Here is a 25,500-nt window from a genome sequence, read left to right on the forward strand (position 1 = left end):
TTACCGCTTTCTTGCCAATGAATACCCAGTCTGTCATCCGAATAATTGTTAAAGAGCATATTCAATAAGCTGCATGGTACCTCGTGGTGCGAAAACGGAGATTTCCATCACACAAACTATACGTCAAATCCAAATCCGAATTCGTTTGCTTTGAATAAACCTTTTTTTAACGTACATTTTAATATATACTATCATGACTCTGTACTCACCGATTGAATGTTGAGGGATTTCACTAGATCGGGGGCTTGACTACATCAAGACCTGCCCGCATGACCACCTGCCGTTAAAGTAGAGGATCAACGCCCCAAACAAACGCCGATCGTCTAAAACTATAATTCCGGACAGTGCCCGGAAGTGGGCTTACACGGTAGGCCATATTACTCACTAGGGATGTATTGCTCCAAGATTGCTGCGCATAAAGGAGTAGCTCCGTATTATTGATGAGAAGGAAGTGGAACGGAGATGAAACGGTCGGGTTTTCCTAACGTGGCATGTTACAGTACCTTGCAGATCTTCTCTTGATGAATGGCAGTTCGAACTATGTAGATCCTTGCACCGAATGTCTACGGGGTAATGGACGGCATTTCACAGGCCAGCGAGTCGGAGAGACTCGAATTCACAATTCCGAGCGGAACTAATCGGCTCTTGCTGTTAACCCTGGAGCCTGAGAATATACATGAACGCATAGGTGGACTTATGAAACGGATGAACCGGACTTCGATAGAACTTCGCGAAAAAAAAAAATCAGTCTCCACCCTGCACTGTTCAACTACACAACAGCGCTATGTAAAAATTTGCAGATATTTTCCCGTCCTGTTTCAATTCCGTCAAAAGACCATAGCAGAAGGCAAGAAGTAATGAAAAAAGAAGGCTTAAAGGAATACCCCTCAAATACCCCTCGAATAACTCGGTAAACATGCATATTTCAGCCCGATGATCGGACAAGCCTATTAAGTAAAGGAAATTGCGAGTAGGCCGCTCCGCTTCTCAGCCTATGACGTGGTGCGACAAAATCACTCACTCTTTCAATCACCTCCACTTCGTGCTAAGTGGAGGCTAAACGCTGGCCCTACATTAGGCTCCTCTCTCGAAGCCACAATTGTACGGAATCGGCTCTTTTCCGACTAGAAAGGGCATTTGAGGCCGTGAGTCGTCAGCCATGGCAGGTAAAGCGCCTTGGTGGCGGGTCCGACCCGCCAGGCGATGATGTTACGAACCGGATATCTCAATCGGTACTGTTTGACCTAGGTCTGAAGGATATCCTGTTTGAGTTTCGCGCCGCAAATTGTATGGGGCTGTTGTTAGACGGCCAGTAAAGATTCCCTGATGTGGTCGTGTGGGTATGGGGGAAGAATGACTGAAAAGGCGCCCTCTATCCTGCGTCTGGCGACTACTTCGACGCCTCTTCTTCTCTTCCCAATTCACTTCTTCCCCTCCCTCCCATCTCATCATTACATCTTCTATTCTCTTTCGAGGCAGCGCCTTGATCAAAAGTTGTTGGGCACTTTGGATCACCCGGGGCATCCGCCAATTCCAGTCATAAACCGAACTTCAATCTGAGGCATAACGAAAAATCATTTCATACAGACCGCATTCTGTAATTGCCATTGCTGTCACGTACGAATCGTCACATATATACCGTGCAGCCTATTGAACCCTAGCGACATTCAAAGAATCATTCCCTTGCGAAGATCACGACACCCAATTGCGACTTGAACCGATACTGTGCCTACAGCGACCATCACTTATACCCTCGCAGCAGTATAGACATCATCCCCAGCGCCAATCCCGAGCCGATTGAATCTACCACTCCCATATGCAACAAGTGGTCTGAACTCATCAAATAACAGCGTCCTGTGCAACTATACTACTATCTTCCCTTGCGCCAATTCGATCGATTTTAAGCAGAACCAGTCCACCATGGGAGAATTGGACCTAGAGAAAAAAGCGAGCGGAAAACCTGCCTCGAGCAGCAATGAGTCCGGCTTGATCGATACTGATGCCTCCCGTCTCGCTGAGATGGGCTATACCCAGGATCTGAATCGCAATTTCTCTATTCTTTCGTTGATTGGAATTGCCTTCTGCATGTCTAACTCGTGGTTTGGTATCTCGGCCTCCATGATTACGGGAATCAATTCTGGAGGAACTACACTCATCATTTACGGTCTGCTCTGGATCACCATTGTCTCATTGGCTGTGGGATCTTCCCTTGCTGAGCTTGCCAGTGCCATGCCCAATGCCGGTGGTCAGTACTTCTGGGCTCATGAACTGGCTCCACGGAAATGGACTCGCTTTGCTTCCTATCTTACCGGCTGGTTCGGTTATGCAGGTGCCATCTTTGCGTGCTCCAGTGTCGTTTTGGGTCTGGGCCAAGCTAGTGTTGGCATGTGGAAGCTTGGACACCCTGATTTGTAGGCATACATCGATTCTTCTGCGTCTGGCCCTCGTGTCGCTAATACTCCCTGCAGTGAGATCGAGGCATGGCACACCGTTGTGGCCTATCAGCTGATTAACTTCTTCTGCTTCCTCTTTAACTGCCTTGGAAAGTCTCTACCCACAGTCGCCAAAATGACTCTCTACATCTCCCTCATCAGCTACTTCGTTATCCTGGTGACAGTCCCGGCCTGTGCTCGTCCCCACGCCAGCGCCGAGTTCGTCTTCGGTCACTTCAGCAACACGACAGGATGGAAGTCGGACGGTATGGCCTTCATCGTTGGCCTCATCAACCCAAATTGGATCTTCGCTTGTCTCGACTCCGCGACCCATCTCGCCGAGGAAGTTCCTCAGCCAGAGAAGAACATTCCCATTGCCATTATGGCCACTGTTGGAATTGGCTTCGTCACCTCGTGGACTTACTGCATCTCCATGTTCTTCGGCATCAAGGACCTGGACTCTCTCGTCAACTCCAGCACTGGTGTTCCCATCTTGGAACTCTACTACCAGGCTCTGAACAACAAGGCCGGCGCTATTGTACTTGAGACCCTGCTAGTCGTCACCGGTATGGGCTGCCAGATCGCTTGTCACACCTGGCAGTCGCGTCTGTGCTGGGCTTTCGCGCGCGACCGCGGTCTGCCCGGCCACAAGTGGTTGTCTCAGGTCAACAAGACTCTAGATGTGCCTCTGGTAGCGCACTCGGTCAGTTGCTTCATCGTTGGTGCCCTGGGCCTGTTGTACCTTGGCTCGTCGACCGCATTCAACAGCATGATGACTGCCTGTATCTCCCTTCTCTATATGTCCTATGCGATCCCTGTTATCTGCCTGTGGTACCAGGGCCGCAACAACATCCAGCACGGACCCTTCTGGCTAGGCAAGCTGGGTGCTGCCGCCAATATTCTCACTATCATCTGGACGATCTTCTGTCTGGTCATGTACTCGTTCCCGTCATCAATGCCGGCCAAGACATCGAACATGAACTATGTGTGCGTTGTGTATTTTGTTGTGATTGTCATCATGTTGGTGGATTGGTTTGCTCGTGGACGTCGATCGTTCAAGAGCGACAGTATGGGGGAGAAGATGGAGGGGAAGGTTGAGGATTCTGCTAGTGAATGAGTGAGTGATTTGAGACTTTGACAACTTGAACCGAATGCTGGACATTTTATTATCGCTATATACCACTGTGTTTGATATTTAGATGCATTTGCATAGCAGGAGTTTAGCAGCCCCTTATTTCAAATAGACGCAACCCTAGGTCCCAAGGCTTGATGTGTTCTAAATCCTTCATTAATCTGGTCTTTAGCAAAGCAACCAACTAGTAGTTTCTAATAATAGTTAACTAGAAGTCTATTTTCTATGTTGTGCTCTGTATCATTTTTCGAGTTGATTGCTGGATTGCCCTTGAAATCACTCTCAAGTTTAACAAGTTTGGGAGCTAATTCCTAGATTTTCTGTTATTCTAGATATCATGGATTGTCTGTAATGCGTATTTTCTTACTGGGCCACGTATTAATAATATTTTTATATGAATGTACCTAGTTAGGTATACTATTTGGTCGGCGAAGGGTAGTCTGAATGGCGATGTTTACTACAGTATGTGTCCCACTGACACTGACCTCTATTGGCTGCTGTAGATCAGATTTCTTTTTTTTTTTCAGCACAAGCATTTTTTCCCTCCGATTATCTCTGTGGTTTCTGTTACCCCTACCTTTCTCAATCCATTACCCCTGGGAAATTGGATGGTATCTCCACCTCTGGATTCCATTACCCCTTCAAAATCAAATTTGATTTCCATTACCCCTACCTTTCTGATTTCATTACCCCTACAATACTCTTGGTGGGTCCTGATTAAAGTTGTCCGCCGGTCGGTGAAACCGGCTCTCCAATCGGAGGGCCAAAGTGACCCGCATCCAGTTGGAGTTCCCACTCAACTTCGGCCAAAAGACTCAATCACAGCCAATCGTGCGACGTACGATCTCATTTTTTCTCTCTCGGTCTGAGCACAGTTGAGTCGGGGGTTTCTGAAAGTTGGAGAACGAAGAAAAGCAAAATAAAAACCAGGAGTTTCAGACAAGAAATCTCTGATCTAACGTCATTCCCTCCCCGCAATCCGCTTGAAACCGATCTTCGTTTTTGGAGGGGCTCCAAGTGGTTAAGCTCGGCGTTTAGCATATCGACTACACAGCTCTGAGCTCCCTGCCAAAGAACCCAGTCAATCTTGATATCAACGGCTTACCCAGGTACAGCGCTATTAACTCGTGGTTCCATACCCAACCGCGCTATCTACTACACACTGCACAATCATGATGGCTGCGGCTACGACCTCGCTCCCTCTGGAGTTGCCAGATGAGGAGAATGTACAAGAGTCAAGAGTACTGATTATCATGACTGGAGGAACCATCTGCATGCAACAATCACCGTCCGGCTTTGTGCCTGCCAGAGGGTTCCAGGAGAAGTGTATGGCCCGAGTGCCTTGTTTTAACGATGCCTCCATTGCGACGGCGATGGATGTAGTGACCAAACCCTCGGGTGATGTCACAGCACACCCCAGTCTGCGAACTCCAATTACCAGATATGGCCGCCAGGTGCGGTACACAGTCTACGAATTCGAGGAGCTACTGGACAGCAGCTCCATCGACGCCAAGGGATGGGCAGAGATCGCGCAAACCGTTTTCCAAAACTACGAGCTCTTCGACGGCTTCGTCATTCTGCACGGCACAGACAGTCTCGCATACACCTGCTCGGCACTGAGCTTCATGCTACAGAACCTAGGCAAACCGGTCGTGCTCACAGGCTCACAGGCGCCGATGCTGGAGCTCCAGAATGATGCCACGGATAACCTGCTCGGATCGCTCGTCGTGGCTGGCCACTTTATGATTCCGGAAGTCTGCCTCTACTTTAATAACAAGCTCTTCCGAGGAAATCGCACCACCAAGGTCGCTGCCAGTGACTTTGCCGCGTTCAACGCGCCGAACTTGCCCCCACTCGCCGTGACTACTTCGATGCGCACCAATGTGGATTGGGATATGGTGCATCGACCCACCAGTCTGGAGCACTTCTCGATCCAAACAAATCTCGACACAGCCCACGTTGCCTGCCTGCGCATATTCCCGGGTATTAAGCCAGAGATGGTGGATGCAGTGCTCCGGCTGGACGGTCTACGTGGTCTCGTGTTGGAGACATTCGGGGCTGGAAATGCTCCATCCGGTCAGGATAATGCCATGATCAACGTGCTCGCCAGCGCCATCAAGCGGGGCATCGTGATTGTGAACATCACCCAGTGTAAGCATTCCCTTAATGTCATATTTGCTTTTTTCTTCTTCTTTCTTTTTGCTTTCTCACATAGATGTTGTATCCACATACTAATTCACCTTTGACTCCACAGGTCTCACGGGTAGTGTCAGCCCTGTCTACGCTACCGGCATGAGTCTATCTCGGGCCGGCGTCGTGGCCGGCCTCGACATGACAACCGAAGGTGCCTTGACGAAACTCGCATATCTCCTCGCACTACCGGACTCGTCCCCGGAAACCGTAACAAAGTATATGTCGATTTCACTACGGGGCGAACTGACCGAATCTTCCCTTCCGGTATTCCGTCATCCAGACGGGCCCCTTCCCGAGCGCGTGCAGACCCTCACCGCGATGGCGTACGCCATCGCCCACGGCGATCTCGAGCGCGTCCAAGATATCATGAAGATCGAGCATCACTGGCTGCTCAATGACGAGGATTACTCGGGCAACACACCTATTGTGAGTAAATTTTGGGAAAGAATGGCGCGCGATCGCGATTACTGCCTAGTCACGCGAATTAATGCTAATACCATGTCCAGCATGTTGCATCGACGGCACCTTCCGTCTCGATCCTTCACTTCTTGCTGTCGCAAGGCGGGTCGGTCCATCTGCGGAATCGCGCCGGACGCACCCCGCTGTTCCTGGCCGCCAATGCAGGACTCTCGGAGCACGTCCTCCTTCTGCGCAAGTCCGGTGCGCACCTGCATTCGGATGAGCGACCGGCGGCAGAACTCCTCGCTCGACGACGACCTGGCGTCTGGGGATTGGCGGGTATTGACCCCAGAGAAAACAGTCAGCGCGAACTGGACGAGGATAGTATGAGGGGTAGTGCTGGTGACGATGGCGACGGGTGGAATCGGGCGATGGCTGGGTCAGCGCCATGAAAAAGGATGGGCTGAAAGAGATGCTCGCATGCTCACATGCCCTTTTATTTTCTCCCAAGTTCCCTGCTGCAATTCCGAAAGGACGAAGCCATGTTCCTGGGGAATAGGCCATGGACGGGTCACATCATGGAGTACATAGAATAAGCGCACTGATCACGCCAGCACGGAGAGAGATTATTGGGTGTGGGATTCTGCTTCCGCGGAGATCGGGCCTTGCCGCCGGGCTTGAGAGGCCCCAACCATTCGTAAATAGTGGGGTAATGCCAGCGATAAGGACTGAGGCTGTCTGGACGGAGTACGGAGTAACCTACCGGTAGGGGATAGTTGAAGGTGGTCTGTGTGTGTGTGTGATCTGTGATCTGTCCGGGGTCACGCCTTGCTTGTGTCGGACTCGGCGAGTTGGCGTCATTGATGGTCTCATCGACTATACTACCTAGAATGGAGTATACATTGCAGTGGCGTCTATATTTCTTTTTTTTTTGGGGTAGATAGAGTGCAGAGTACGGAGTACTCTGTACTCCGTACATTATACAAATTATCAATGTGTGATGGCTCACCGCGTCTCAAGGTGACCAGGGACTTTAAGGACCTGCTCAAAGTAGATAGCAAACCCCGACGTTCGCCCTGGCTAGAAGCTTCCTCGAGGTTGCCACAAAAGAGTCTGGTGATCTGGTAATACCCCTAGTCCCCTAGTACCCCGTGGCTTTTGGTCAAATTGGAGGCGCAGGAATCCACTGGGAACCACGTGAGACCGCCCCTGGCCGATTGTTGGTCGGGATACTGCGGGATTTTCGCATTGAACCTCGTCAGTGTCTCCATGTCTCTTGATTATCATGGCCAGAGGATCCAGGCGGCTTGGCATAGCTTAAAGGGCAGTCGGTGATGAGCGCCTATCAGTATTGGGCTGGGACCCGACGGGTGGCCATGATGATCCCGCTGTGCTGAAGCGAGACTGGAGCGAAACTGGAGCCGGCTGGAGGCCGATTTACGTAAAGGAAATCCCCAAGACGTGCGCGATGGTGTCATGGGTGCTGGAGAGTACTCAGAGTACGGAGTTAGATGGGTACAGAATAGAGGGGAAATAGTATAGAGTCGAATGGTGGTAGAGGAGTGGTAGTATAGTGTGCCCAGGTGGTGGTAGATAGTATAGTAGATAGTGTAGTTGGTGGTGGCAGACTAGAGGATGCCTATACTACCGTGGAATGTTTTCACCACACTACCACTACTCACTTAAATATGATAGAATCAAATTGAATTTTCGCAGATCCATGACTGTTTCCATCGCCTAATCAGTGGAGCACCCCTTCCAAAAGGTTTTCTTGTTACATACACCCCCCTCTTCCCAAGGTACCCCACTGTCGCAACTCACCTCCATTTTTTCTCGCCAAGGCCTTTACTCCGGATTTTCTTTTATCTTTTAACCCTCCCCTTCTCAGATCCACTTCCACTGGATTGAATCTCACTTTAATCCCCTTCTACTTCCCCCTCCCCTTTTCCCCTCGCTCTCCCTCCTCTCCCTCCGCCATCTCCCCCGTGCAAAGGGCTTCTCTTCCGCATATTCCTCCGACCCTACACCATCTTCCCCCCCATGACACAACCTCAGAAGACAATAGCCGTCGTCAACGCGGCTGGCCGGCAAGCTGCCCCCCTCATTCGTGTCGCCTCTGCCGTCGGATATTCCGTACGCGCTCAGATTCATTCGCTCAAGGGTATAGTCGCCGATGAGCTCCGCAGTCTACCCAATGTCACCCTCATCCACGGCCCGCTTCTCAACAACCCCGAGTTGATGGATGTCCTTTTCCAAGGCGCCAATTATGCCTTTATCAACACCATGTCGCAAGCCGGTGACGAGGTCGCTATCGGCCGTGCGCTCGCCGACGCCGCCAAACGCGCCGGTACAGTCCAGCATTACATCTATAGCAGCATGCCGGATCACTCCGTCCATGGCCCTTGGCCCGCCGTGCCTCAGTGGGCTCCCAAGTTCACCGTCGAGAACTATGTGCGCCAGCTCGCAATGCCCTCAACCTTCGTTTACGCCGGAATCTACAACAACAACTTCACCAGTCTTCCCTATCCGCTCTTCCAAATGGAGGTCCTGCAAGACGGCAGCTTCGAATGGCGCGCCCCCTTCGACCCGGAAACCCCACTACCCTGGTTAGACGCCGAGCACGACGTAGGCCCAACCCTGCTACAAATTTTCAAGGACGGTCCTAAGAAATGGAATGGTCATCGGTGAGTTCCGAAGCCTCGGCAATCCTTCCCGAAAGCCCCTCTACCCCTCCACCAGAGAGAGGGAGAGGGGTATTCAGCATGAAGTACGAGAAAGAAGCGAAAATCGAAACTAACCAACGCCACTCATCACAGAATCGCCCTCACATTCGAAACCCTCTCGCCAAATCAAGTTTGCGCCGCCTTCCAGCGAGCCCTCAATCGGCCCTGCAACTACGTCCGCGTCCCCAAAATTGAAATCAAGGTCAACATCCCGCCCGGCTACCGGGAACAGCTCGAGACCCTCGAGCTGCTGTTCGGTGAAGATAACGCGCCCTATTTCCCACAGCCCGAGTTTTCCCAGCCAGCCGCTGGCTCGCCCAAGGGTCTTGGCCCAGCGGGTGGAAAGGGTGCCGGTGCTGGTATGATGCAAGGACCGGGTGGGGTGGTTTCGCTACGCGTGACGGACGAAGCTCGGCATTTGTGGCAGGGATGGAGGGATATGGAGGAATATGCGCGTGAAGTCTTCCCTGTGGAAGAAGAGGCCAATGGACTGGATTGGATGCTATAGTGGTGTCCAGCTAGTCTAGTCTATAGTCTCCGGTTCTTTGCCCTCTCCCTCTTCCTCCCTCTTTCCCACCTTTACTCGCCCTCTACTTCTTCATTTTTCCTCTTCTTTTTACGACAGTTCTATCCCCGGCAGACGTGCATGGTGATGATGTCCATGCATGTGGAAACCTGCCTCGCGATTGTTTTTGTGATTCTGCTCTAATCATTGCATTCTTGGCGAACGGGCATGGGAAATTTATATGGGACGTCATGACTTCTTCTCCTTTCTTTTTCTTTCTCCTTTTATTACTTGTTCTTAATTGGAAGGATGCCCCGGAGACGGCCGAAGGAGACTTCATCGTCATCTCTGACCCGGCCACCTCAAAAAAAGTTTTACTGTTGCTTGCGGGCGGATCTCCTCCCAGTGTCCATGACATGGGAAAATCCAGCTCTGAAAAAAAAAAATTTATTCGAATGAGACATTACGACTTTCATGCTCTGGCTCATGATTAACTTTGGTTTTTGTTTGCTCTACTTTACCCTTTCTAGATTCCCCCCTGTCGACTTCTCCTATCGATTAGGCGGCCCCTCCGCAATTTTTCCTTGATGGCTATCATTTATTCCTCCACCTCCCCATAGGATCGAGTATTTCGCAAGCCAAGGATCGTCTGACAGTCATACGCAGCATGATTCCCAATCCCAATCCCAACCCCAGGTCCGAGCCACTGAAATCCTCCACTCAGACCGCACCCGTTTATCAAACCCTGTCGCAGCCTTATCCCACCAATAACAGCCCAGAGCCCGACCTCGTCCTACGCGCAAATATATGCTCCAATAATCCGAACCCGGATATTCACGATTGATCGGCGATCGCAGCAATTGGACTGTCGAATGGCGAGCGATTGGGGGGGGGGGGATCGTATACCGCGGCTCTGGGCTGGGGTACTATAGGGAATGCGTCAAGGTAGTTCCGCATGCGGATCGGATAGAGTTAGATAAGGTTGAATTAAAGTCATGCTTAGATTGCCTTTCTTCAGGGCCCGCTTCTCTCTCAAGAAGGTTAAGCTGTGAGGGTCGGAAAAAGCAACCATGCTGGATTGCCACCTGGTGGCAAATCTTATGATTGAGGCTTATCGGTGATCGGTGATAAGATAGGATGTTGCTTTTCTTAAAGGTTGATGATACCTTCGGGTACCCTCTTAGTGACTCCGTAATTGGATGGCGCTTCAATTTGTGGCGGATGTGGATGGGCGTCTACGACCACGCCGAATGATTTTGGCATGGAACGATGTTTGTAGATCTACCCAAGGTACCCCGGATTTTGCAGCTGATTCTCTGCCTTCTGCACCTTCGTCGGCTTGGTAGCCTACGCCTAGGGCTCGCCTCGCCCCCGATCGGGGACACCTTGTAGCGATTCAATGAGGTGTTCAACTCATCAACCCTCGTATTTAATCTGATTCTTGATCTAACGGGTAGGCCCCAATTCTTAGAATGAGAAGAAAAGCCTTTGTCAGGCGGTCCGAAAGGGCTGCTAGTCATCGTCGGTTTGTATTTCGTTATCGACCTCCTCCCTCTAGCAAGGCCAAGTGAGAGAAAAACACCCAATTTAAATGGCAATCAGTCGGGGACGCAGTCACGAGGCTATGAGAAATCTCTTTTATTAAGATCGTAAGAATAACTATACCAAGGGTCCAAGGTGCGTCTCCGCATCAAAACATAGTTCCAAGGTTAAGTATACGCACTTCGTTGACTATTATTCAGGTAGAACCCTGAAGCGCAATTAAGTTGGGCGGAATGGATGATTACTTGAACTTTTAGAGGCTATCAGGAGATACGCTATCTTACGCTAATATATAGCTACTAGTATACTAGTATGTTTCCATCTAAGTAGTTGTTACTAGTAGCTGCAATGTTCCCTCTTCTTGACGGCTTTCCTTTATCAGATTTGAGGCGTGGATATAACCTAGCTTATGAATTCTTTTGATATTGAAGATAGATACTTACTTTAGGTATCACTATTATCTGAGATAATTTGAATGGAAGGGAGTTACGTAGGATATGCAGTAACCTCGTACTAGTAGAACTTCTTGGGTTTGGCGCGTATCGTGCTAGTCATGAGATTTCAAGTTATGGACGGGCTGCTTCTAAAGAGAAACATCCTTGTGTTTCCTGGTTTGTCACATTTCAGCTTTATTATGAGCCTAAGGTTGTCAAGGCTGCGCTTGAGAAGGTTCTGCCGTTTCTTAATATTCATCTCCTCCAACTATAAATAGACATCCATGGATTCCATTACCATACTATCCATCTTGATTTATCTACCACCCTGGCATTAGATAGTACTAGTCATATTATGTGTAGGCTATTTCCCTCGTAATAAATCATATCAATGTTTCGGCATAAAAAGCGAGCCAAGGTAACTTGAAATATAGCGGTCAAAAAGAAGGAAAATTCTTCGAGGGGCAAAGAGGAGGATATGTTCCACTGCGGCGAGTGTGCCCAAGTGGGCACCAAACCAACCTCAGCCACGACCACGAACTCCACTTTTATTCCATGATTGCAATCCCGTCCAAGCCAAAGTTTACACGTATTGCTGATAGCACTCCAGGGATAGAGTGATTGGGATGAAATGGGTGAATTAGTAAGAATGGTGTATCAAAATTGAAGTTGAAGCTATGGAGGGGCAGGAAAGAAAACGTGGGGCAGCTACCATGGTAAGCTGATTGTGGCTTTAGACCTATCTGAGCTTCTCTTTCGTACACAGGGTAAATTCTTCCATTGTCACATGTGGAACACTAAACCTAATAAAGTAGTAGAAACAGAAACGGAAGAAGAGAAGAGAAAAAAAAACTTCCATCGCCTCAGGCACCAGATGTCCGTGCAGAACAGACCGCCTGAAGTTTCCAAGCCAAGCTAAGATACTTTGAAGGTACTGGAAGGTACTCAGAGGTACCTACTAAACACTTCAATTGCCCCGCATCTTCCCTAGCAACGGTCACTCTGAGAAAGTACTTTTCAGTCCCACTTTGTACATCCGCCTGGCCCAGCTGTGTTCCGCTGTTTCTCCCCCTCCCCCCCCCACGTATGCGAATGGATGAGCTGTGATCTCCCGGAAATTTCTTACTTTGGACTTTTTTTTTTTCTGCTAGCGTCTTCCACTTTCCTTATCCCTCGATTCTTTTCCTCCTTCTCATTCTACCTACTATATCTTGATACCCTCTCCCACTCTCCTGCTCCTCTTTACTTTACTTTACTTTACTTTACTCTCTACTACCCTACTCCGAGCTTATTCCCCCCACCACCTTCACATATTTACATCATGTGCGGCACCGATCAGTGCGGTATGGACCACATCGAGGCCCCCGCCATCCCCAAGGATGCCCAGAAGAAGATCGCCCACCTCCAGGAGGAGTTCATCCGTGCTGAGGTTGAGCAGCGTATGTCCAATCCCCCCCTTCTTTCCATTCCATTCGTTCTTACCCCGCCGTGTGACCCGTTACGGCGAGAGGGCCATTTGCACGACTACCAGACCATACGGTGAAGAAGAGGAAGAAAAAAAAAACTCTGCAATAGTCCTCTCGCTCAATGGGAATGCAATCATGGAATCGATTTCCGATGCTCTATGTCTAAAGTTGAATCCTGGCTAACCACCTCCTTTCTCCTCCACAGTGCGCAAGTCTGTCCCCATCCTGCAGCCTCTGTTCAAGAAGCGCAACGAGATCATCAGCCTCCCCGAGGTCCAGAGCGACTTCTGGATCCGCGTCTTCTCCAGCGCCCCCGCTGAGATCGATGAGTACATCCTGCCCACCGATGCCGCCGTCCTCGGCGCTGCCCTGAAGAACATGACCGTCGAGCGCTTCGAGGTCGACGCTCAGGGTAACGGCGAGCCCCGCTCTCTGCGTTTCACCTTCGACTTCCAGTCCGGCGAGGAGAACCCTTTCTTCGAGAACTCTCAGCTCGTTAAGGAGTTCTACTGGCGCAAGCAGATCATCCGCACCTCCAAGGGCAAGCGCCTGACTTGGGAGGGCCTGGTCTCCGACCCCGTCCGCATCAACTGGAAGAAGGACATGGACTTGACCAAGGGTCTGCTCGATGCTGCCTGCGACTTGTTCGATGCCGAGAAGAAGGGTGGTGACCGCAAGAAGCTCCCCCAGTACGAGGCTCTCGTCAAGAAGATTGCCGAGGTCGAGGCTGAGGAGGATGAGGAGGACATGGACGAGGATGACGAGGACGAGGACCCCGAGAGCCCTGCCGGCTCCAGCTTCTTCGCTTTCTTCGGTTACCGTGGCCGTGATGTCTCCGCCGCTATCTCCAAGATGTCCAACAAGGAGGACGATGAGCGTTTCGCCAAGATCCTCAAGGGTGAGGAGGTTGAGGGTGACGATGACTCTGATGATGAGGATGATGACATTGAGGAGGAGCTCGCTGATGACCTCGAGGATGCCGAGATCTTCCCCAGCGGTGAGGAGCTCGCTATCTCTCTCGCTGAGGACCTCTGGACCGACGCCATGAAGTACTATGGTGAGTACATCCATAACCCACCAAATTCCTAGCACGAGCAACCAAAGCTGACTTTATTTCTTCTTCTAGTTGAGTCTTTCCGTCTGGGCGATGAGCTTGACATGGAGGACCTCGACATGGACGAGATTGATGCCATGGATGAGGAGGAGGACTCTGGTGAGGGCGAGTCGCGCCCTTCCAAGAAGGCCCGCAACTAAATCATTTGATTTGAATGATGTTCATGAAACGCCATGCTCCGTGTGATTGTGGCGGTCCCGCCGCCGCCATTGATGTACTATCACAGGATGATAACGAGAATTAATAATAGGATGAGCGCGAAAATCAGCGCCGCTATACAAAAGGAAGACCATGTATCTAGGTAAAAAAAAGTTAGTTTTGAAATTCATGATTCCCACCCCATCAACCCACTCCCAGAACAGAGCAGTTATCCTGCAGAAGTAGCAGGCAGTAGAAGTAGACTTGATCAAACTTACCCTCATTCTCACGAACAACGTGTCGTATCCTCTTCATTCCACTGGACAATTTTCCCCCGACCCGCTCAGCCAACGTATCAACCTCCTCAAGCATGATAGCCTGATCTTCCAACTCCCTCCCCATATGACTAGCCTGCTCACGCAGATTCCCCACCGTCCGAAACACACCATCTAACTGCTCATCCTGTTCATGCATAAGCTCCGTCTGCCGCTGCTGCTCCATTGAAGCGTAGTAGTCCTCATCATCCCGCCCACCACGCTGCTGCCGCTCCCGCTCCTCTTCTTCCAGCGCGACGTCAAACTCCGTCGGATTCGGCAACGCAGCTTCCGCAGAATGATTCACAGTCTGTTGCAGCTCGAGCCGCATCTTTTCCACCTCGGCCCCGACATCGTCGACGAGTTTGCGCCGGCGCTGCACCTCTTCTAATTCCAGGCCGAAGCGGTAGGGGTCTTGCTCGATTGCGCGCACACTTTCGACCAGGTCGTCGAGGTCGGCGCTTAGTTCTGTGATGGTGGTTTCGAGTTCGGAGCGCGATTGCTTGAGTTCGGGGTTTGAGGGGTTTTTGGCCAGGGACCGGATTCGTAGGTATGAGGAGAAGAGGGGGCGGCTTGATTGGAGAGTTGAGAGGACGTCACTGTATGGTTGGAAACTGTTAGCTTGTAGCTCTTGTGTTTGTTTTTTTTTTAAGTGGAGGGTTATCTGGTTCGTCGCTTACGCTTGGACTTGGAGGAATGGGTCGGCGTGCTCCATGGTTGTGGTGTTTGGGGTATATGTCTGAGGGAAGTCGGCGTTGACGGGGACGAGTCGGAGCTGTCAGCTTCCCCGTGTGTTATTCGGATCACGTGCTATGGGTTAAGGTGGCTGGAAGCGGCGGGTTTGAGCTGCGCTGAAAGACCGTCGTATTGCCAGTGGTTTTAGTTTCTGGCTACTAAGTATTTTTCATTTCGTTTACTTCTTCTCTTAACTAGTTTTAGGAAGTTTTGTCACTTGGGAAGAAACTCATACTAATATATTCAACTTGAAGTTGGGGATCGTGGTTGCTGTGCGGAAGTATAGCTACTGTGCAGAGGACTACATCCGCACAATACTACTAGTATCCGAGCAGTGTTCAGGACTCGGAGTCATTCAAGTTTCATAAGCCCTGTGAACTCAAGTCTAAGCTTTAAATCTTCAGAATAATTTTACCTTATCTCGATGAATCTAGATTATCTGTCACCTATGAGTTCTACAAGTACGGAGAAAATCTTGAGATTCGCCCGAGAAACGATTTCGTAGCCCCATTAATACCTAGTCTCTTTGATGAAAAACGTCTCCCAATAGCCAATGATAACTCGGGCTATCTACACCATTTCCTTAGGGATTTCAACACATACGTATTTCATGCTGCGAGCCGCAGTGATTTAGGAAAACCAATACCCAACACTAGGCGATGATATTCCGGGTGTTATTTGCCATTACACTAGGGTCATTGCCGGTTTGTTTTACCTACAAGGCTCGCACAGAGGCGTTAGTTGATCTGATTGCACAGGACAACTGGACCAGTTTGCCCGTCGACCTAGAATATCCTTATATCTTGATTTGTCTGTGTAATGATGATCAGAATTTGAATTTATTACAAGGTTGTGCGTCTTTTAAAGGCTTCCTTATCTCGAAATCGGCGCCTGACACCTGAGCATATACGACTTCAAGCCCTGGAGGTTTAGGCCGGCTATTCGTCGAACCCGTGGACTTCAACTTGAACTCAATTTGTTCGACCTTGGCCTCCAGGGCTTGGAGCAATATTTAATCCATTGTATCCAGAGCGAATTCTACGAGTCCTGACAAGGATCGGTTTCGTCGTCGAAGATGATATCAGGACTCACAGCCCAAATGAAATGACTCGGCAGATGAATGCTCGAGTGACCAATGCAACAGAAAAATATCCGTACGTGAGATAACCTCTCATACAGAGCATCCACCGAGGTGGTACTAAACAGCTTCTTCCGCGACGCAGATTCGATACCCCCGTGATTACACTGGCCAAAGCACCGAATACTTGCGCAAAGTGAACTTTCAAAATCCAAGCCAAGCAAATAAAGAGCCGTTCCATTATGCCGAGAAAGCTGACAAATCGCAATAGGAATGGTTGTTCGATTATTCTGATCTTGTGGAATGCTGCTATGACTTTTTTGAGGGTGGTTGGTATTTGACTGCGTTCCTTGAGAAGCATCATGACGCGCCGGGCCGGATAATTTTGCAGGACTTGCCGCATGTGCTAGAGGGTGTCAAACTTGACGATCGATTAGAGGAGACTATCGATTATTCAAACCACAGCCAGTTCAGGATAAGTTCGAGCTTCTATTTGTGGAGAATGGGGTATACATTTGACTGTTTGCTAGGCGCGCGAGCGTACTACATGAAATTTATCCTTCATGATTGGTCTGATGGAGAGTGCTTGCAGATTTTGGGGAATTTGAGAGCTTCCATGAAGAAAGATTACTCGAGGCTTATTATTGAGGAGTTTATCGTCGCCGACAAGGATGCTGCGGTATTGCCCACTATGTGGGATTTGCAGATGCGTATCCATCTCAGCACTATGGAGCGGGCGAGGAATCAATGGCAGAAATTGTTGTCTGTGGCTGGTTTCAGGGTGGTGAAAATGGTATCCGCCAGGGGACGGACAGGGCATTATTGAGGCCGAAGTGGCATAACGTTGCTTAGCATCGTATCCCGTCTGCCAGTGCTAGCCTATGCCTTCTTTCGATGCCCGCGGACTATCTACATTGTTTGCTCACCTTCGACGCAATATGGCCTTATGCATACACAGATCGAGTAGTAATATTTTTTTGTTCCATTTTTCTCTAATTTTCCTTTTCCAAGATTATCTATGGGTATATGGGTATATCATCCAAGTTCAACACTACCTTCAGGCACACCTTGGCGACTGCGCAACCGCCTGGCAAAGAACTGCATGACAGGCAACATCTCATCCCGATTCGAGGGCATGCCATCGCCTTTCCGGGAATAACGACTAATCTCCACGAATTCAAAAACCTCCTTAGTCCTCGTAACCGCACCATCGGAAACAACAGCCGAGTCTCTCCCCGACACCAAGAGCACAGGCGTGCGGTTCTTCGACCCAGACCGCTGACCAGATAGCGGGTACGGTGCACCGATGGATATAACACCGGCCAGAGGCTCTTTCTCCTCAGCACTAGCGGTAGATGAAGACAAGCCCAGTTCCCTGGCCAGAGTCAACCCAGCCATGCCGCCCTGCCCAAAGCCCAGGATCAGGATCTCGCGCAGGCGATACCCGCATTTCTTGACTAAGGTGCCGCGCACGAGCTCGATGAGTTTCGGTGTGCTGCGCGTTAGCCCGGCGTCCATGTCTAGAGCTCCCGTTCTGGCGTCGAAGTCGACATCGTCGCCCCAGTGGAATCCGCCGAGATCGAAGGGGACTGGGGTTGGTGCTTGCACGGTTACAACTGTTGTCTCCGGGAGGTTTAGGGCACGACCGAAGGCTGTGAAGCCAGCGGCGGAGTCACCGAGGCCATGTAGGAGGAGGAGGATGTTGGGGGAAGGGGATGGCCCAGGTGACGGGGTGACGGTGACGGTGAGGGAGGGGAAGTCCGACGGGGCGGGGACTTTGGTGGGCATGTTGAAATGGTGGTGGGAGGAATTGACCTCAATTGAGAGGTGTGCAGGCCCAAGCCCGCCGGTTAGAGGGTTGCAAGGCGAGAATGAAGCGTTTCTTTTCCACCAAGTGGACTTCCTATGCGCCGCAAGGCCGTTCCTGGTGATCCGGAATTGTCGGAGCTACAGCGGGGCGCGAGTGTGGCTGCGTGTGGCTACTTTCGGGCAGCTGAGGGAGAGGTCTGTTATTCAGTTAGCGTCAGCCAAGCCACTAGGATGGAGCGGTCTGACCGATGAGGTGAGATGAAGGTGGAAGCCTCGGAGGGGGTGTCTCAACCAGATTGGACCTAATTACGGACTTGGAGTCGTTCGTGTTGGGATGCTCGGCGGTGGAAAATCGCTGCCTAGTGTTGATCCCAGTCTATTCCTGTGGGCACCACTGAAGCCCTTTGTCCGCGGCACCATCTGTTTCATCCATCTTCTGAAATATTCCAATGAGGTCAGAGGGATCAATGATCGATGAACTATAGCATTTTTTACAGCTCGAAGTACAAGGACTGCCGTCATAGGTGCCATGACAATGAAGGACGATCAAGAGTCTATTATTCCGTAGGGCTAGAATCCCGGTATCTGAAGATCACAGTCAAATTGCATGATTCTCGTAGCAGATTCCCCTGTCTTTTGATGTCACAGATTCAACAATCCCACTCTGAGTCTGTACTGCCCTAGAGGGGTACAATGTCGAACTAAACAGATGGATTTGTGGCTGGTGATAGAGGCTGGAGGCGCCACACTGGGGCGGTGCTACGTAATGAACCACTCTTGGTTACTGATTTCTCTTATTTGTTGTTACCTAGGTACAGTCGTATTTCTAAATTTATATGGATATTCATCATTCAAGTGGGAATGAAACATTTAGCCGAATCGGACCCTCGAGTTTCGATGGTTCCACCATGACTTTCCCATCGTGCTCTGCACTCCGTACATAGGCCTCCTACACAATGAATATCTAGCCTCTGCATTATCCAGCTTCGTCTTCACCGCCGCTTGCGTGGCTTTGAATGCCAAGAATCGTCGGGGTACAGCTGGCCTCATAGGGCGCGGACAAGCCTCGGACAAGAGAAGCTTGGCCCGGCAACGCCGGCCTCCGACAGCGCCCACCCTCGACGCTCCATTTCGTACCGTGTAAACCGAAGTACGAGTCTGTATCACTAGTGCCGATCTGGTTAGGTCTACGGCATTCGTGCATGCGATTTGCCCCGATGCCGATGGAGTAGGGCTGAGAGGGCCCCGCTGGGTCATTCCGATCGGCGCTTTATTGGGCCCTGTGGGACGCGTATTCATTCACTCTGCGACGATGTATCGCATTGGTTCCAGATGGGTGTGAGGTCACTTTGGTCCACTCGGCGGAAATGGACGGCGGAGGATACTGTCCTGGTATGGCCGAGGGCCCTTGGTTTTTTATTGATAGCTATCAGGGTAGTACACATCAATCCTCTGTAGGAAGACAGCGATGTAGTATATCTCCAATATATTGCTTGATGAATTTAAGTGGTACATATATAGTATGATAGTGAGATTGGCAGAGTTAGTCTACTCCGAGTCCCAGTATGTACCATATATTGAGGTTCCTCCAAGCCCCTACAATTTCTCCTGCCGCCACGAGTCTGTAATTATGAGAGGAATTCCCCTCATGGTCCCCAGTACGTCTCTTGGCGCTCGCAGTCAACCCTCCGATCTGGTCCTCATACGACGTGGTCGGTTAGCATGCACCGTCGTCTATGATTTTACTGGATCAGCTTCCCCATTGCCCCTCCTCACAGCGCCCCAGACCCCCAACCGCGTGAGGTCAACGCGATCTGCACACTCCACTAGGCCCATGGAGGGGCTGATGGTCAGTCAGATCCGTGGTCCAGTCGCATCCTGGAGGGGTTCTCTCCATCTCCCTGGCGACTATCCTAAGATTAGTATTCCCTGCACAGCCGGGAAACCGCTTCAGCCCTCTCTTGCCGCCAATGGAGTGGGTCAGCGCGTGTTGAGACAGAGAGAAAGGGAAGGCTCCTGAATATCCGGAGCTGAATACGTAGCCTTTCTGGAGTGTTCTGTAGAGCTATGTTTTGGCTATAAGAGCCTACCCTCCCCTCCCCGAACGTGAAGTTTTCCATCTATCATCACACTCTATCTTCAAAACCTTTTCAACCACTCTTCATATAATCACAATGGTTTTCGGCTGGGGTAAGGCTTCCCTTGGTGTTTCCCTTTTACACATATGTCTGCATTGCATAGATGCCGATGCATCCATCATGGACGTCCTTGCATGATGCATAGCCCTATGCATACATAGGCAAACGACAACCTTCCAAATACGGCGATAAATTGACAAATGGGCCGGGCTGACGCATATCTTTTCAGGCGAATCTGACGATGCTCACCGCAAGGTGTACGGCGGCGAGAAGCACGAGGGCAAGTTCTCTCACGAGCTCATTGCCGGTGCCGCTTCCTTTGCCGGCATGAAGGCCTACGAGGACCACCAGCGCAAGCAGGGTAGGTGATAGCGAGGCAACATGATATCGAGATAACATCATTCTAATCATATTTTCCGTATAGGCAAGACTGTCAAGCACGCTTTCGCTAAGGAGGCCCTGATGGGCCTTGTCGGCGCCGAGGTCGACAAGCTCGCCGAGTCCAAGGGTATGGATGAGGTTGACAGAATCAAGGCCCACGAGCACGCCAAGAAGAACGCCCACCACATGTACGAGGAGCACTACGAGCGCGACCACCGTGCTGAGGAGTACGACCCTTCCCGCTACCCTCGTCATCCCCGTTTCGAGGAGGAGCGCCGCTGGTAAATGGGAAACTCTCTCCCTCGGACCGCATGACGAATATACATACCATTTGTTTACTAGTATAACGAGATATCTTCCGGCCACGAGTACGCCGAGTTGAATGTACAGAGGCGGGAAAGTGGATCGAGCAATGAAATGAAATGAATTACCTACAAGAAATCTACAGTAGTACTCCGTACCAGTACCGGTATGCCAACCTTGGAATTAGTTGGGTCGTAGCTGTGTCGTATGCGGGTTCCTCGTGTGGATGCACCAGCTTTTGCACGATATTCGGGACGAGTAGGGTCGGGCCCTCAGGGAATACGTATGCAATGCCTCCTGCAGTCCGACTGGAGGGGGTTCAGGGTTGCAGGGTCAGATATCTCCTAGCCAGTGATTGCCATGAGAACACGCCGAGAGCATTCCAGAGGTGTACACCGCATTCCATGTCAAACGTAGATCCTCGATAGTTTCGAGAAGATGAATCGATAATTTGCAATTTTCAAGTGGATGCATTTGATTGGCAGTGGATCTCTTAATGAGTTTTCTGCCGTATAATTGCTTTTTTTTCCCTCCCAATTATTTATATTTTCTCGCGGGTAAGGCGTTGGTGGATTGTACGAAGTAAGGCGATGTACGACATGATAAGAAAGACAGATGCAGGTGCAAGTCCCCTCACTGGCAGTTTACTCCGTAAGCCCATTCTGGATTCCACAGTCCGGAATCTGGAACCAGTGGACCCAAACCCCCCAATTACCTATGTAATGTCCAATTAGAGGGGATCTTTAACCAATAAAGCTCTTGGTGCCTCATAATTCAGGACCTCCACCTATCCTGATGAGCTCATTCTCTCCGCACGTGCCGCGATAGGGCTCGGTGATTGTCTCGATCCTAAAATACCCTTTTGCCTTTTGGATTTTATTCTTCCGAACGGGATGGCGTTTCTTCTGACCTGATTAATCTGCAGGTTCTTGACAAGGGCACACCTTGTTTTGAGGGGAGATTTACCAAATTTACCTAGTTTATGGGCCTGGGGTACTTTCTTAAGGTTGAATTCCTGCATGTTCCCTCCGCTTATCTTCACGCGCTCAAAGACTGGGCACATACCCTCCTACCGTTTCTTTAACGGCTAATCGCGCCTGATTCTGGAAAGTTTCGATCAATCCTGTCTGGCTTCCCCTCCTATCAGCTTTCACCTTTTCCATCCCCCCTCTTCCCCTCCCCTCAGGCTCGTCATTCAACTCTTGAGAGACATGCCATGACGGTGGTTAGCTACTCAAGATGAAATTCGCGAAGTCGGTTCTTTCCTCCCCCCCCCGCGATACTTGGGTATTCTAGTGGCTGATTCATCTACAACAGAGAGCTGGAGCAGGACTTGGTTCCTGAATGGCGGGCAAAGTATCTCGACTATAAGGTATGTTGCTTGGTTTCGTTTTAACCCCCCCAGCGGGCAAACACGGCTTGCGCTAACAATCGCATGACTGTAGGGTGGTAAAAAGAAGATCAAGGCCATCACTCGTGCTCTTCAAAAGTCCAATCGGAACCCTCGAACCCCGTCATTTCGACAACCCGCCCCTCCTTCCTCCCATGCAACGGACTCGTTGGCCCCCTCTGCCTCGGACAAAAATATCGATGCGGCAACAGGATTCAACAGCCCTGCCAACCTTAATAGGACCCCCAGGACAGCCCCCCAAGGTTCGCGCCCAAAATTAATTCCAAGGAATGAACGACAGCCACTGAGGAACCCAGGATCTCGATTTTCAGACAACGTTGGCAGCTATGGAAGCATTCTCGCCACTCCACCCCAAGTCGCGCCCGTATCGGAATCAGGATCGTTTGAGTTGCCGGACCCTGCGCTGGACCCGGAAGAGGACTTTGTACCACCCAGGCCTGCCCGTCAGAATGTCAAGACTCCGTCTCCGGTAATAGCGCGCCGTGCTACCTTCGATGCTCCGCCTCCCCTCCTCGATAACGACGGCTCGCCGGATCAGATACCCCCTCTCGCTCGACAACCGACCGCTCAAAGCCCCGATGGCGGAGACCTTACTAAAACTAGCTCGGTTAAGCGGACTTCGCAGCTGCTTCGGCGAGTTCTGTCTCATGCTGAAGTGGAAACTCTTGGAAGAAGAACGGCCCTGGACCCTGCCCTGGAGGTTGAAAGACGACAGGACGAATTCCATGCGTTCCTAGATGGCGAGCTCCAAAAAATCGACTCATTTTATCTAATGAAAGAACAAGAGGCTACTGATCGACTCAAGGTTCTTCGTCGGCAACTGCACGTTATGAGAGATCAACGAATGCAGGAAGTCATGGCCGCCAAGAAGACAGCGAAAAGGAGCGACCCCGAGGAACATCGAATGAATGGGTTCGGAAAGCTCAACGGGGCCCGTTTGAAAGACACACTTACTGGGAAGACTCGCTTTGGCAAAAACTCCCAGGCACTGGCGCAAATGGCAACGCCAAACATCAATGCCCGAGACCGGGAGTTCATTCAGAACAGAAGGGATTTCATGCGGCGGCAGGACCCGCCAAACGACGTGTCATACCGGTCTGCTAAGAGGAAGTTGAAACACGCTCTCCAAGAGTTCTATCGTGGTATCGAACTTTTGAAGGGCTACGCTTATCTGAACCGAACGGCCTTCCGTAAGATCAACAAAAAATACGACAAAGCCGTCAATGCCCGACCACCACTCCGATACATGTCGGAACGAGTTAACAAAGCGGCTTTCGTACAGAGCGAAGTCATCGAGAGTCTGATGGTGGCCGTGGAAGATTTATACGCCCGATATTTCGAAAGTGGTAACCGTAAAGTTGCTGTTTCGAAGCTTCGACAGAAGATGAAGAAGTCGGGTGATTATTCGCAGAGTACGTTCCGCTCTGGTCTTCTGCTTATGGCCGGCACACTCTTTGCGATCCAGGGACTGGTGTATGCGTCCGATCGTCTTCATTCCTCTGAAGTGTCCGAACAGGTTCGGACGAGTTATTTATTGCAGGTTCGTACTCCCTTGCGTCCCCCCCCCCCTCCAACCACCCGCTCGCGGTGTCACATGTGCCTGACTAGATACAGATATACGGGGGATATTTCCTCATCGTTTTTCACGTCCTACTATTTTGCCTGGACTGCATGATATGGACAAAGTCGAAGATTAACTATGCATTTGTTTTTGAATATGATACCAGGCACACCTTAGAGTGGCGCCAATTGTTAGAGGTATGGTGGAGCATAGCCCGGTGAAAATACTCTTCTTGGCCAAACCCTTGCTGACAATCTTCTAGATTCCTTCGTTTTTCATCTTCCTCATGGGTCTTTTCATGTGGCTTAATTTTTCATGGATGAATTCCATGTATATATACTGGCCGGTCGTACTTATCGGACTGTCTGTTCTCATCGTTTTCCTGCCCGCCCGCGTGTTGTATCACCGCAGCCGCAAGTGGTTTGCCTTTTCAAACGTGAGTTGCCCCAACTGCGCACCTTGAATTACGAGCTAATTTAGATAGTGGCGACTGTTGCTTGCTGGGATATATCCCGTTGAGTTCCGTGATTTCTTCCTCGGCGACATGTTTTGTTCTCAAACTTATGCGATGGGAGTGAGTATACATTATATCAAAACCTGCTGCCACGGCTTAGCTAACCTTTCACAGAACATTGAATTGTTTTTCTGTCTCTACGCCTCATATTGGACGAATCCTATCAAATGCAACTCCAACCATTCTAGGCTACTGGGATTCTTCACTTGCCTCCCGGCGGTTTGGCGAGCGTTTCAATGCATTCGCCGATATGCCGACACGAGAAACGCCTTCCCTCACCTGCTCAACTTAGGGAAGTATATTTTTGGTGTTCTATACTATGCAACTCTGAGCATGTATCGCATCGACCGGCATACGAGATTCCAGGCGTCTTTCATTACCTTCGCTCTTCTTAATGCCGTCTATACTTCAGTCTGGGATTTGATCATGGATTGGAGTCTGGGTAACCCATATGCCAAGAACCCACTGCTGCGTGAGGTCATTGCCTTCCGCCGGGTCTGGGTTTACTACGCAGCCATGGTGCTAGATGTCGTGATTCGATTTAACTGGATCTTCTACGCCATTTGGTCCCACGACATCCAACACTCGGCAGTCCTCAGCTTTGTTGTCGCACTCTCCGAAATTTGTCGTCGTGGCGTGTGGTCCATCTTTCGAGTGGAGAATGAACACTGCACAAATGTTCTATTGTTCCGGGCTTCGAGGGATATCCCTCTTCCGTACGAAATCCCGGATATACCAACGCCCGGCTTGGACGGTCCCCAGCCGGACGATGTCCAGTTGCAAGAACAGCAGCATGTCGCGACACCATTTCTTCACCCTGCAGATATCGAACAGGGACCAACGGCTACATCCAGTCTACGTGCTCGAAACAGACGCCCCTCCGCTGGCATCATTCGCGTCGGCACTATTGTTGCCTCGGCCCATGCGCAGGACTTCCAGCGTCGTCGGCTCCCGACTTACATGTCCAACACTAGCATGTCTCATGAGATAAACCACAGTCCAGACGACTCCACTGATGAGGATGAGGATGCTGTATTGACTACAGATGATGAGTCTGGATCCATAGCCGATGCTGCGCATGAAGAATCACAAGTACCGCCTTCTGAACGGCAGTCACCAACCATGCGGCGCATCGCCGAGTAGGGTTGATCAAATCGATGGGGTGAAAACAAACTATT

The 25,500-nt window shown here is 50.5% G+C and overlaps 9 protein-coding genes across 9 annotated transcripts; 7 read left to right on the plus strand and 2 right to left on the minus strand.

Moving 5' to 3' along the window:
• Window positions 1-1,920: 1,920 nt before the first annotated feature.
• N7533_009999 (putative choline transport protein Ctr) lies at window positions 1,921-3,549 on the plus strand (the record flags this gene model as incomplete). Its single annotated transcript, XM_057106649.1, has 2 exons — window positions 1,921-2,411; window positions 2,469-3,549. The coding sequence occupies 2 exons, from the start codon at window positions 1,921-1,923 to the stop codon at window positions 3,547-3,549; spliced, it is 1,572 nt and encodes a 523-aa protein (XP_056955866.1).
• A 1,187-nt stretch (window positions 3,550-4,736) lies between these two features.
• Window positions 4,737-6,608, plus strand: N7533_010000 (putative lysophospholipase; the record flags this gene model as incomplete). Its single annotated transcript, XM_057106650.1, has 3 exons — window positions 4,737-5,715; window positions 5,819-6,183; window positions 6,264-6,608. 3 exons carry the CDS (start codon window positions 4,737-4,739, stop codon window positions 6,606-6,608), a joined length of 1,689 nt encoding a protein of 562 aa, XP_056955867.1.
• Window positions 6,609-8,196: 1,588 nt separating this feature from the next.
• On the plus strand, window positions 8,197-9,387 carry N7533_010001 (NmrA family NAD(P)-binding protein; the record flags this gene model as incomplete). The annotated part of the gene is made up of 2 exons (XM_057106651.1): window positions 8,197-8,840; window positions 8,973-9,387. The coding sequence occupies 2 exons, from the start codon at window positions 8,197-8,199 to the stop codon at window positions 9,385-9,387; spliced, it is 1,059 nt and encodes a 352-aa protein (XP_056955868.1).
• A 3,294-nt stretch (window positions 9,388-12,681) lies between these two features.
• Window positions 12,682-14,080, plus strand: N7533_010002 (histone chaperone napB; the record flags this gene model as incomplete). The annotated part of the gene is made up of 3 exons (XM_057106652.1): window positions 12,682-12,799; window positions 13,032-13,883; window positions 13,953-14,080. 3 exons carry the CDS (start codon window positions 12,682-12,684, stop codon window positions 14,078-14,080), a joined length of 1,098 nt encoding a protein of 365 aa, XP_056955869.1.
• Window positions 14,081-14,282: 202 nt separating this feature from the next.
• Window positions 14,283-15,107, minus strand: N7533_010003 (SNARE domain protein; the record flags this gene model as incomplete). The annotated part of the gene is made up of 2 exons (XM_057106653.1): window positions 14,283-14,991; window positions 15,073-15,107. 2 exons carry the CDS (start codon window positions 15,105-15,107, stop codon window positions 14,283-14,285), a joined length of 744 nt encoding a protein of 247 aa, XP_056955870.1.
• Window positions 15,108-16,157: 1,050 nt separating this feature from the next.
• On the plus strand, window positions 16,158-17,031 carry N7533_010004 (O-methyltransferase; the record flags this gene model as incomplete). Its single annotated transcript, XM_057106654.1, has 2 exons — window positions 16,158-16,285; window positions 16,477-17,031. Exons 1-2 carry the CDS (start codon window positions 16,232-16,234, stop codon window positions 17,029-17,031), a joined length of 609 nt encoding a protein of 202 aa, XP_056955871.1. The 5' UTR covers window positions 16,158-16,231.
• Window positions 17,032-17,240: 209 nt separating this feature from the next.
• N7533_010005 (alpha/beta hydrolase) lies at window positions 17,241-17,993 on the minus strand (the record flags this gene model as incomplete). Its single annotated transcript, XM_057106655.1, has 1 exon — window positions 17,241-17,993. One exon carries the CDS (start codon window positions 17,991-17,993, stop codon window positions 17,241-17,243), a length of 753 nt encoding a protein of 250 aa, XP_056955872.1.
• A 2,195-nt stretch (window positions 17,994-20,188) lies between these two features.
• Window positions 20,189-20,818, plus strand: N7533_010006 (DUF3759 domain-containing protein; the record flags this gene model as incomplete). The annotated part of the gene is made up of 3 exons (XM_057106656.1): window positions 20,189-20,204; window positions 20,382-20,513; window positions 20,577-20,818. 3 exons carry the CDS (start codon window positions 20,189-20,191, stop codon window positions 20,816-20,818), a joined length of 390 nt encoding a protein of 129 aa, XP_056955873.1.
• Window positions 20,819-22,154: 1,336 nt separating this feature from the next.
• On the plus strand, window positions 22,155-25,465 carry N7533_010007 (SPX and EXS domain-containing protein; the record flags this gene model as incomplete). The annotated part of the gene is made up of 6 exons (XM_057106657.1): window positions 22,155-22,208; window positions 22,282-23,787; window positions 23,862-24,005; window positions 24,071-24,244; window positions 24,293-24,382; window positions 24,437-25,465. Coding segments are annotated over 6 exons (2,997 nt in total), but the record flags the coding sequence as incomplete, so codon positions are not given.
• Between the last annotated feature and the right edge of the window lie 35 nt (window positions 25,466-25,500).

The sequence above is a fragment of the Penicillium manginii genome (genome assembly GCF_028828005.1).
Source record: "Penicillium manginii strain IBT 31320 chromosome Unknown utg000007l:1.0-2284322.0:1.0-2285126.0, whole genome shotgun sequence".
NCBI classification, from domain to species: domain Eukaryota; kingdom Fungi; phylum Ascomycota; class Eurotiomycetes; order Eurotiales; family Aspergillaceae; genus Penicillium; species Penicillium manginii.